Raw genomic sequence first — 12,676 nt, forward strand, 5'->3', positions numbered from 1 at the left:
CACATGAATGCCAGCACCCAAGGTTTTCCTACACAACATTACCCAGATCATAACACTGTCTCTGCCAGCCTGCCTTCTTCCCATAATGCCTTAATTGTATTTAAATATATGGCCATACCACATTCTGATAACCCTGGTTTCAGTGACCCTCTGAAACCCTGAGGTTCTAGATGCCCTCTTGTACACTGGAGCTGCGCTGAGTTAATGGATGAACCATTCATTCATGTGGGAGGAGAATCTTCCCATGCCTTAAATAAAAGGTTGAGCAGATGTCAGTTTCACTCCTCTCATCCTGTCATTGCTGAAGCATGGGAAAGGGTTTCTACATCAGTAAAACTGTCGGGGTAGCAGGGATTGTGTTAGGCGCTGGAGCGCTAGCCACAATTATTGCTCTCTCGGTGGTCTACTCCCAAGAGAAGTCCAAGAACGAGAATGAGGTTAAACCCACAGGTGCAGTAACGACATCAGTTCCAACAACTGCACCATCCAATGAACCATGGGACAAGTGGCGCCTTCCTCAGACTCTTAGTCCACAAACCTACAATGTCACTCTGTGGCCACGGCTCGAGCCAGATCCAACCCTACTCTACATCTTCACAGGGATGTCCAGCGTGGTCTTCAGATGTGTGGAAAAGACAAACCTCATCCTCATTCACTCCAACAAGCTGAACATGACAAAGCAACCCACCTTGACGGCACTTGGAAGCAAGCCAGCTCCTACCATTGAATCGATTGTGATGCACACAAAAACGCAGTATATGGCAATCCATCTGAAAGAAGAACTGACTGCTGGGGAAAGCTACGAGCTCTACACAGAATTTGTAGGCGAGCTTGCAGATGACTTGGAAGGCTTCTACCGAAGTGAATACTATGAGAATGGAGTGAAGAAGTAAGAAGCTGATTCCTCTTGTCAATTCCTCCTATTCTAAAAAAGGTCTTTCATATATAGTTAAATCCTGTTGTTCTTTAGAGTGGTCGCCACAACCCAGATGCAGGCAACATATGCCAGGAAGGCTTTCCCTTGCTTTGATGAACCTGCAATGAAAGCGGTATTCCACATCACTCTTTATCATGATCCAGCAACCGTAGCCCTCTCCAATGGGGTTGTGACAGGTAAACAAACACTTCATTGTGTACAGGAGCAGTGTTGGGGAAGCTATTTCGAAAGCGTAACTTGCTAAGTTAATCATAATATGAAAAAGTTAAAATACAGTGAAGTTACTGCTTTGAAAAAGTAGTTAGTAATACTAACAGCTATACAAAAAGTAGCTACACTTAAGTTACTTAATAGGACCAGATATCTTTATATTTATAAAATATAATGGTTATACATTCTTGGATATAAATGGGTAAATTATATTATACAATAAATGATTTGCAATTTAGAAAGTTTTTAGCTTAAAAACAGCAATGTACTGTTTGGTTGCCCTACACAGCTACTCGTTTGATAAAGTAGTTTACTTCTGATGAATAAGTTTGCCTTAAAGGGTTAGTTCACCTAAAAATGAAAATTATGTCATTAATGACCTCATGTCGTTCCAAACCCGTAAGACATTTATCTTCGGAACACAGTTTTAGATATTTTAGATTTAGTCCAAGAGCGTTCTGTCCCTCCATTGAAGCTTTGTGCACGGTATACTGTCCATGTCCAGAAAGGTAAGAAAAACATCTTCAAAGTAGTCCATGTGACATCAGAGGGTCCGTTAGAATTTTTTGAAGCACCGAAAATACATAAAAAATAGCATAGACTTTATTCAGCATTGTCTTCTCTTCCTGGTCTGTTAATGGAGGGATAGAAAGCTCTCGGACTAAATCTAAAATATCTTAAACTGTGTTCTGAAGATGAACGTAGGTCTTACGGGTTTCGAACGGCATGAGGGTGAGTCATTAATGACATCATTTTAATATTTGGGTAAACTAACCCTTTAATTCCTTCAAACTGACTTCAAGAAAGTTCAGTGTTCAGTGGTTGATCATTCAATGTCTCTTTTTGACTTTCAGATGAGGTTAACATCACAGTGGATGGCACTCTTGTAACCAGAACAACATTTGCGGCCACAAAAGTCATGTCGACATATTTGTTGGCATTTATTATCAGCGATTTCGGCTTCATTGAACAAAACATCGATAAACTGCAGGTAACTTATCTCTTCAGAGGATCTTCAGACAAAATTTTACCAATTTAATAATTAAACCTACAGCCCTAAGCCCTACCTAATTTAGCAAAGATTAGAAAACAACATGTTTGTCTACTAAAACACAACAGATTCGAATTTTTGCACGTCAAGAAGCCATAAGTGCAGGACAAGGGGATTATGCACTCAATGTGACTGGACCGATTCTCAAATTCTTTGAGGAATATTACAGTGTCCCCTATCCACTGCCCAAATCAGGTAAGAAACTATAATATGACACATTTTATGAGGCAAATAAAACATTTGTTTTCGTTATTATCGAAATTACAATTTAAGTAAGTTAATAGTTCAAACTTTTAGGCCATTTTTAGAAGTTTAACTCATTTCTCAAAATATTGCACAGATCAAATCGCTCTGCCAGATTTCAACGCTGGTGCAATGGAAAACTGGGGCTTAATCACATACAGAGAGACAGCCCTGCTGTACGATAAAGAAATATCCTCAAATGGAAACAAAGAGAGAATTGTTACTGTTATCGCCCATGAACTTGCCCATCAGGTATAATCAGTAGTCCCCTTTTCCAGTTTGAACCCTAAATGGGAAATGCTTTACAGAAGTTGTTATTATCAACTTCTCTACTATAAAGTTAATAACCCCTGCAAATGACCATCTTCCTCTTTCTTTTTAGTGGTTTGGAAACCTTGTGACTCTCAGGTGGTGGAATGACCTTTGGCTCAATGAAGGTTTTGCATCTTATGTAGAATATCTTGGAGCAGATAAAGCTGAGCCGAATTGGAACATTGTGAGTGTCTGGAGGCGACAGCGTAAAACTGTAAATGCTACAAGCTATCACAAAAAGCTGACTCTTCTATGTCTATCTCCAGAAAGATTTGATCGTTCTTAATGACGTGCACCGAGTTTTTGCCATAGATGCATTGGCCTCATCTCACCCCTTGTCATCTAAAGAAGAGGAGGTCCAAAGACCCGAGCAAATCAGTGAAGTTTTTGATACGATTTCCTACAGTAAGGTAAAGTGGGAAATGTTTGCTACCTTGTCTATAATGTCTAATAATGAAGAACATACACACTACATGCAGTCTCTTCCTCTAGGGGGCATCAGTACTTAGGATGTTATCAGATTTTCTAACTGAGACAGTGTTTACCCAAGGCATCACGGTAAAAACCCTTTGTACACTATTCCTTGTTGTACTGTACAATAAAAATGAAAGAATGCTTTTTTACATTCACAACCCTTTTTTTTTAAACAGACTTACCTGAATCATTTTGAATTCAACAACACAGTGTATACAGACCTTTGGCACCATCTTCAACAGGTATGGTTCAATTAACCAATGCTGTTCAATCATGTCATTATCAAAAACTAAATCCCACAGAAAACATGCTCAGATATGAAATGTTATAGGCTGTGGACCGCACCGGCACTGATCTTCCCAAAACTGTGCAAGAGATTATGGACCGCTGGGTTCTTCAGATGGGCTTCCCCGTGGTCACTATTGACACTACAACTGGCCAAATCACACAGGAGCACTTCCTCCTGGACCCTGAATCTAAACCAAGCAGGACATCAGAATTTAAGTATGTAAAAAAGTATTTTGAAAGAATTGACAGTCTAACAGATAATTAAAGTCTACTTCATATGAAACTGAAGTAGCGAGACATCTTTTCTTCTATATTGTGACATATATTTAAGTAAAACAGACAATCAAAAAAGAAAAAAAAACATAGGAAGATAGGATGGGGAATTGATTCTATCAAGTCAAGTCACCTTTATTTATATAGCGCTTTAAACAAAATACACTGGGTCAAAGCAACTGAACAACATTCATTAGGAAACCAGTGTGTCAATAATGCAAAGAATTTATGCAAAAATATCAATCAGCTGTTGACTGGATGGATATGATTAGCTTAATGTGAGATTGCAGTTGATTATAAGAAATAGGAGGGTTAAAACAGACTAAATGATTGGAGAAGTCTGACATACATCGTGCAGCAGAGGGAAGTTTGTAGTCTCACCAGAAGATTGAGATAATAACAAGATTTTCTTTAATTAAATATATGCACTAATGAATTGTTTAAAATTAGATCAATAATATACTTCATTTTATAATGAATTCTCTTTACATACCAACTTATTAAATATATCCTACTTAAGAATGAATCACAAAGTTCTGCTGAAATGTGGAATTACTATATCATAATATGCTTCATTTTTCAGTTATGAGTGGTTTGTACCAATTTCGTGGACAAAGAAAGACACAGCAAAGCCCCTATATTGGCTGCTAAAGAAAACCGGTGAGTTTTAAGATGGCAGTGACAATAACAATCACAGTTAGATTTACTGTGGAAGAGATAGATCATCCCAAAAATGATAAATCTGTCATTACATATCCATGTTATTCCAAATCCTTATGACTTTGTTTCTTATGTTAAACACCAAAGTAGAAGTCGAGTAGAATGCTCAAATGATTCTGTTCCATACAATGAGAGTGAATGGAGACTTAGGGCTGTTAAGCTTCAAAAAAGCAAAATAAAAGCCTTCCATACTCTTTGTATACCATATTGCAAAACCTCTGAAAGCATGTGATGTATAACAATGACATAACTATTAAAAAAAGAGCATTCTACTAAATTTATTCATGTTCCACAGAGAAAAGAAAGCCATGATGATGAGTAAATGATGACAGATTTTTTAATGATTTAGATAACTTTGCATGTGATTATATGTGCAAATGATCATTCATTAGTAATACAGGACAATACTGTACTTTCTCTAACAAATTCATGTGTTCCTTCTCTACGTTTCTAATTTAGACCAATCAAATGACATGAAAAGTGCTGATGAGTGGGTTCTGGCCAATATCAATGTGACAGGATACTACAGGGTCAACTATGATAATAATAACTGGGAACGCCTACTTAACGTACTCCAGAATTCAAGACAGGTAAAAAGAATTACATTTATGAAATTAGAAGGTAATATTGTTGAAGATAATTAGAGCAAGATTTGGATTTTTTTTTGTCCAGTATAATAATCAACGACTATATTTTTAATTTTATTTAATTTAGAGCATTCCAGTTATTAACCGGGCGCAGTTAATTGATGATGCTTTTAACTTGGCCAAGTAAGATCTGAACTTCTTTTTTATAAAGTTATTAGTGTAGTTTCAGCCAGTATAAATGCTCAATAGCATTTTTTCCCTTTACAGAGCAGGAATTATTGAAACGACATTGGCTCTAAAAACCACACTCTTCCTAAACTCGGAAACTGAGTACATGCCGTGGGAGGCTGCTCTCGATAACCTGGACTACTTTTACCTCATGTTTGATCGCACAGAGGTGTACGGCCCCATGCAGGTACGTTTGTCTCTGAATATTTCATAATGTCATCGCAACTCAGCTTGAATTCTAACATCCCATTTTTTCGTACCTGTAGAAGTACGTTGGTGGAAAGGTGAAAGATCTGTTTGATTACTTCAAAAGGATTACAAATTGGGAGGATGTGCCTGATGGACACACTGACCAGTAAGACATCTATAGAGTAGCCACAGTAAATGCTCAGATTGTTCTCAAACACCTATTTATTGTATTCATGTATTTGCATCTGCAGGTACAATCAGATAAATGCACTCAGAGTTGCCTGCAGCACTGGAAATGAAGAATGTAAGACTCTTATAAAAGAATGGTTCCAACTGTGGATGGACAATCCAAATGTCAACCCGTGAGTTTATTAGAGAGTATGTGATATGTTTCCATGAGTGCATCATAGTTAAAGTGTATGATTGATGTATAATTGATCTGCTTCAGTATTAAGGCCAACTTGAGGTCCACAGTGTACTGCAGTGCCATTGCAGCAGGTGGTGAGACGGAGTGGAACTTTGCCTGGGAGATGTTTGGAAATGCTACTATTGCTTCAGAGAAAGACAAACTGAGAGCTGCAATGGCATGTGCCACCGAGCCGTGGTTACTGAACAGGTGAGCTCACTGCAGGTTAATGCTGACAAATGCATACAGTTCTCATTGTATGTAGCTAAAGACATGTGCTTCAATTTAAATTGTAGGTATCTCAAATACACTTTGGATCCAGAAAAAATTCGGAAACAAGATGCCACCTCTACCATCATCTACATTGCAAGCAATGTGGTCGGCCAAGGGTTGGCCTGGGATTTTGTTAGAGCCAACTGGGAGTACATTTTCAAACAGTAAGATTTTTTTTTTTTTTCGCGTGTGGCTTATGATTATATTTGCTTAAAAATACAGATAGCCGCTTTCTATAAATGCACATCCACTTCTTTTATTCCTCATTAGGTATGGAGGTGGATCTTTCTCGTTCTCTAATCTGATCAATGGCGTCACAAAGAGATTCTCAACTCAGTTTGAATTGCAACAGGTATGCGATCTTCCCCAGGCTTGCTTTATTTATTTGGCTGTCATCTTGTACAGCAGATACTTACATTTGAATGTTTCTTAATCTACTGTCCTGTTTTAAAAACACAGCTGATACAGTTCAAAGATGACAACGCTCACATTGGTTTTGGGTCAGGGACCCTTGCTATTCAACAATCCATCGAGAGGACTAATGCCAACATCAAATGGGTCGAAAAGAACCAAAAAGCAGTCTTAGATTGGTTCAGAAATAACTCATAAGACCATTATAACTCTGAAAGATGCACATACTGTAGTTTGTTGTTGTTGAACACTGGGACATTCTTTTACTTGACCTAGATGAGCATTAAGGGAAATGATTATTTATTATGGATGACCTTCTAAATACAAATATATTCCAGAGCAACTTTCTTCCTATGATGATGTACAGTATATAAATATCTTTCTTTAAGGCATGCTTTATAATTTTCTGTTTTCCCTTTTCTTTTTTTATAAAAAAATGAATTGTGTAATGACAAAATAATTTAAAATGAAACAGAACGGAATATGCAAACAGTACAGAACTGTTCTGTATTTATCATTTTAATTTTTTGTCTAATGAAAATAAAAACCTCAATCCATGAACTAAATTGTATTTTTTTATCAGCTACTTTAAACTTCTGTACTTTATGTAACAGGATCCTACGGATGGTAAATAACCTTTTTTGTAATTCTTTTTTAGTATACCATTATTGTTTTTATATTCTGAATATCTATCTGTGATGAAACGGCGGAGTCAGTTAGATCCATCTGCAGCAGTTTATTAATACAGGTGAGTAAGCAGAGAACAGCTGACATAAACTCAGGCTGGCAATGAAAAGGAACTTAAGCAGACGTTCGTAGAGAACTTAGATAAACTCCTCAATAGGGTAACAACGATCAGAGATACTAACAATACAGACCAGGGGTAAATCAAAACTTCACAAAATATAAAAGGGAATAGCAGTCAATATAAAGGGGAGAACACAAGGTGCAGGTGAAAATACTAGAAGGTAATCAAGATAATTAAGCAGGGTTAGACGGGGATGATTGGGGAGAGGGACACTGGGAAATGCAGTCCTAATATTCAGGAGAGAGGGATCTGATACCGCCAGAGGAGGGCGTAGCAGAACGTTCCATGACATAGCCCCTCCTCTGCGAGCGGCTCCGGAAGCGAGGACCAGAACGTCGGTGGGGTCTTCCTCGGGGTCTGGGAGCAGGTCGGTCAGGATGGTCACGATGAAAGCTGGTAAGTAGAGAGGGGTCCAGAATGTCCTGCGACCTGACCCAGGACCGTTCCTCTGGACCGTACCCCTCCCAGTCAATAAGGTACTGTAAAGCCCCACCACGTCGTCTGGAGTCCAGTACTGCTCGCACCCGGTAGGCCTCCGCACCGCCAACCTCAATGGGAGGATTCTGCACCTGTGTGTTCCCCTCCTGACCCTCCTCTCTCCTGGGGGTGACTGCGGGTCTGAAAAGAGACACATGAAAGGTAGGTGAGATTTTGTAATGAGAGGGAAGAGCCAACCTAAATGAGACCGGGGTGATCTGGCGCAGAATCTTGAAAGGACCAATGAAGCGAGGGGATAATTTCTTGCTGGGTAGTTTGAGACGGAGATCTCGGGCTGAAAGCCACACCCACTGCCCGGGACGGTACCGGGGACCCCCGCGTCGCCTGCGATCCGCGTAGTGCTGATATTTGCGAATGGCCCGCTGTAAATGCACATGAGCAGCATCCCAAGTGGTCTCGCTGCGCCGAAGCCAGGAATCTACCGCCGGGAGATCGGAGGGCTCGCCCGCCCACGGGAAGAGCGGAGGCTGAAATCCCAGGACACACTGAAACGGTGTCAGTCCAGTGGCGTGCTTAACTAACGAATTCTGCGCGTATTCAGCCCATACAAGGAAACGACTCCACTCCTGCTGATTTTGATGGCAATAGGTCCGTAGGAAACGAGTTAGGTCCTGATTCAACCTCTCAACCTGCCCGTTGGCCTGAGGATGGTAGCCCGAGGTGAGGCTTACGTTAATATTGAGCTTTGAGCATAGTTCCCTCCATACACGAGAAGTAAACTGAGGGCCTCGGTCAGTTACAATGTCCTCAGGAAGGCCAAAAAGCCGAAACACATAATTGAGGAGGGCCTCGGCGGTCTTTAAGGCTGTGGGAAGACCAGACAAAGGGATGAAACGGCATGATTTTGAAAACCGGTCTATTACCGAGAGGATGGTGTTGAAACCCTGGGACTGAGGAAGGTCCGTGACAAAATCCACGGCGATATGGGACCAAGGGCGTTGCGGTACCGGCAGAGGCTGTAAGAGACCAGCTGGTTTCAGGTGAGAAGACTTGACCATGTTACAGGTGGAACACTGATGAACAAACTTGATCACGTCAGTTCGAAGGGAAGGCCACCAGAAGCGATTGGAGACTAGCTGAGTGGTGGCCGTGATACCTGGATGCCCCGCGCTGGGAGTGCAGTGAACCCATTGGAGGACACGGTCGCGGAGCTCGGGAGGAACAAAGAGGCGGTCCCCCGGACATTCCGGTGGTACGGGCTGTTTCTGCTGAGCTGTAGAAACCTCCGTGATTAGATCCCACTGTACTGGTGCGACAATGAGAGATGAGGGCAGAATGGGAACTGGTTCAGAACACTCGTCCTTACTGTCGAACTGGCGTGAGAGAGCATCCGCCTTGCCGTTCTTAGAACCTGGTCTGAAAGTGACTCTGAAATTAAATCGGGAGAAGAAGAGAGACCAGCGCGCCTGGCGAGCATTCAGACATTTGGCGGATTTGAGATACTCCAGATTTCTGTGGTCCGTAAGCACAGTGAAAGGATGACACGCCCCCTCCAGCCAGTGCCTCCACTCTTCAAAGGCAGCCTTCATCGCCAGAAGTTCTCGATCGCCCACATCATAGTTGCGCTCGGCTGCATTGAGTTTACGGGAATAAAATGCGCAGGGGTACATTTTAGCTGGACTACCATGACGTTGTGACAGAATGGCACCCACGCCCGTGTTAGAAGCATCCACTTCCACAATAAACTCTCTCTCAGGATCTGGGTGATGGAGAATGGGTGATGTGGTGAATCTCTTCTTTAAACTCTCAAATGCCGCAGTGCATTCCGATGACCAGCGGAAACGTCCTCCTCCTCCTTGGAGTAAAGAAGTGAGAGGAGCCACAATCATGCTGAAATTTCGAATGAATCGGCGGTAAAAGTTTGCGAAGCCCAAGAAGCGCTGAAGCTCTTTTACTGACGTGGGACGAGGCCAGTTAACCACAGCTTGTACCTTTTTGTCATCCATCACAACTCCGTCTGCGCTGATGATGTAACCCAAGAACGAGATCCGCGTCTGATGAAATTCGCACTTCTGTATCTTGGCATACAACTGGTGCTCGATGAGGCGTTTGAGAACAGCTCGCACATCCTGAACGTGCGTTTCAAGGTTGTCTGAATAAATCAGGATGTCGTCAATATACACAATTACACTCCGATTGAGCAGGTCTCTGAAGATCTCGTTGACAAACGCTTGAAAAACTGAAGGACTATTGGAAAGGCCGAACGGCATGACCCGATATTGATAATGGCCGGTGGTTGTTGAAAACGCCGTCTTCCACTCATCACCCTCCCGAATACGAATAAGGTTGTAAGCATTTCGTAGGTCGAGCTTTGTGAAATATCGGGCCGTGCGGAGCATTTCAAGAGCAGCTGGGACCAGAGGAAGAGGATACCGGTATTTGACAGTTATCTCGTTGAGACCCCGATAGTCTATGCACGGTCGGAGACCCCCATCCTTCTTCTTGACAAAAAAGAAACCGGCAGAAGCAGGAGATGTTGAGGGGGTAATGAAGCCTTTGGCAAGCTGTTCCTCTATATACAAATTCATGGCCTCGGTCTCTGGCTGAGATAGGGGGTATACACGACCGCGTGGTGGCATGGTACCCGGCAGGAGCTCAATAGCACAGTCAACAGCACGATGGGGAGGTAAGTGTGAGGCTTCCCGCTCGCTGAATGCTTGGGCAAGGTCATGGTAAACAGCGGGGATTTCCTGTAGATTAACGTCCACGGAGGGGCTGGCACTCAATTCAGGACCCTGGACAGCGGGCATGCATTTATTCAGACACGACGAAGACCACTGGGTAATCCTCCTCTCAGACCAGGAAATTTGCGGGTTGTGTCTCTCCAGCCACGGAAACCCCAGAATCATAGGATGAAGTGGTGAATGAATAGTGTAGAATTGGATGGTCTCCCTATGTTGCGAGCCGATGCTGAGGTTGAGAGGTGGTGTGATGTACTGGCGCTCCCCTGTCCCCAGGGGGCGCCCGTCCAAAGCTGTCACTGTCACAGAGGGTTCACAAGAGCGGAGAGAGATTTTATGAGTTCTTGCAAAGGTTGCGTCAATAAAATTTCCAGCAGCTCCCGAGTCTATAAAAGCCCTCGATTTTATAACCTGCCCATTAATAATTAACGAAATTGCCACAATGAGAGCTTGGGAAGAGAGTGAACGTGGACTCACCGCAGCGGGGTTCCGAGAAGTGGGTTTCACCGGGCAGGAAGCCCTGAAATGACCAGCCAGACCGCAGTACATGCATAAACGATTGCGCCTTCTCCTCTCACGTTCCGCCTCGGAGAGCTGGGTGTATCCAATCTGCATGGGCTCGGGCTCTGAGGTGCATACCGGGTTGAAATTCAGGCTGGTCCTGACTGGAGTGCGGCGAGCCCGGATGAGATGATCGAGCCGGATGGCAAGTTCCATGATCTGACTGAGAGTCTTTCCATCATCACGACAAGCAAGTTCCCCCTGCAGCTCCGTATTCAACCCCTTCCGATACAGTAGTTTGAGAGGATCCTCCCCCCAGCCGGTCTGAGCGGCGAGCGTACGAAAGGAGAGAGTGTAATCTGCTGCAGTGGAATTCCCTTGCCGCAGGGCGAGTAACAGTTCCCCTGGATCCTTTCCTCCAGCTGGGTGCTCAAACACCTCCCTGAATAGGGTGACAAAAGCATCATAGGAAATAGACGTAAGCTGACCTCCTGACCATAGTGCCGTTGCCCACTCCAGTGCTTTTCCCGTAAGCAGGGTGCAGATGAGAAAGATGCGGCCCTCATCGGTGCGATGTTCTGGAGCCTGCTGGCTTAGATAGAGCTCGCACTGCAACAAAAATCCCTTGCAAGTGGAGGGTGAACCGTCATACTTTTCAGGCAGGGATAATCTTGGATTGTTTGAGATCGTACTCACGACTGGCAGCGGAGGGACAGGTGCGGTGGGTGCTGCGGCCTGATTAACCGCTGCAATCTGCGGGGTTAGTGCCTGAACAGATCTGACAAGTTCCTCTGTGAGCGAGGTTAGTTTTACCAGCTGCCGCTGATGTGAAGCGAGCACCGCTGCCTGGGATGAAACCTCATTGGCGAGGTGACGAAACTCTGCTGGATCTTGAGTTGGTGAAGTTTTCTGTGATGAAACGGCGGAGTCAGTTAGATCCATCTGCAGCAGTTTATTAATACAGGTGAGTAAGCAGAGAACAGCTGACATAAACTCAGGCTGGCAATGAAAAGGAACTTAAGCAGACGTTCGTAGAGAACTTAGATAAACTCCTCAATAGGGTAACAACGATCAGAGATACTAACAATACAGACCAGGGGTAAATCAAAACTTCACAAAATATAAAAGGGAATAGCAGTCAATATAAAGGGGAGAACACAAGGTGCAGGTGAAAATACTAGAAGGTAATCAAGATAATTAAGCAGGGTTAGACGGGGATGATTGGGGAGAGGGACACTGGGAAATGCAGTCCTAATATTCAGGAGAGAGGGATCTGATACCGCCAGAGGAGGGCGTAGCAGAACGTTCCATGACACTATCTTTAATTACATTGTCATTTGAACAAACGGTCAGAAAATAACCTTGTCTCAAGAAATATATATATATATATATATATATATATATATATATATTATTTCAATCTTGGTCTGGAGCACTGTTTATAAGGTATGATTTCAGAATATGGCCTAATAAAGCTAATAAAAACATAAACAGTTACACTGACTGAAAACATTTTGGATTACATTAGATCATTTCATTGCTGTGATCCTGCTGTGCTTGTTTTTCTGAGCTTTTTCCCACGAGTC

The 12,676-nt window shown here is 42.8% G+C and overlaps 1 protein-coding gene across 1 annotated transcript; it reads left to right on the plus strand.

Moving 5' to 3' along the window:
• Window positions 1-280: 280 nt before the first annotated feature.
• LOC127947016 (aminopeptidase N) lies at window positions 281-7,168 on the plus strand. Its single transcript, XM_052543908.1, has 20 exons — window positions 281-889; window positions 971-1,113; window positions 2,002-2,138; window positions 2,267-2,393; window positions 2,539-2,693; window positions 2,824-2,937; window positions 3,020-3,163; window positions 3,246-3,311; window positions 3,404-3,469; window positions 3,559-3,731; window positions 4,372-4,448; window positions 4,968-5,098; window positions 5,223-5,278; window positions 5,363-5,510; window positions 5,590-5,678; window positions 5,764-5,874; window positions 5,961-6,128; window positions 6,215-6,355; window positions 6,462-6,543; window positions 6,651-7,168. The coding sequence occupies exons 1-20, from the start codon at window positions 309-311 to the stop codon at window positions 6,798-6,800; spliced, it is 2,859 nt and encodes a 952-aa protein (XP_052399868.1). The 5' UTR covers window positions 281-308; the 3' UTR covers window positions 6,801-7,168.
• Window positions 7,169-12,676: the final 5,508 nt, after the last annotated feature.

This window comes from Carassius gibelio, chromosome A25 (assembly GCF_023724105.1).
Source record: "Carassius gibelio isolate Cgi1373 ecotype wild population from Czech Republic chromosome A25, carGib1.2-hapl.c, whole genome shotgun sequence".
Lineage (NCBI taxonomy): Eukaryota > Metazoa > Chordata > Actinopteri > Cypriniformes > Cyprinidae > Carassius > Carassius gibelio.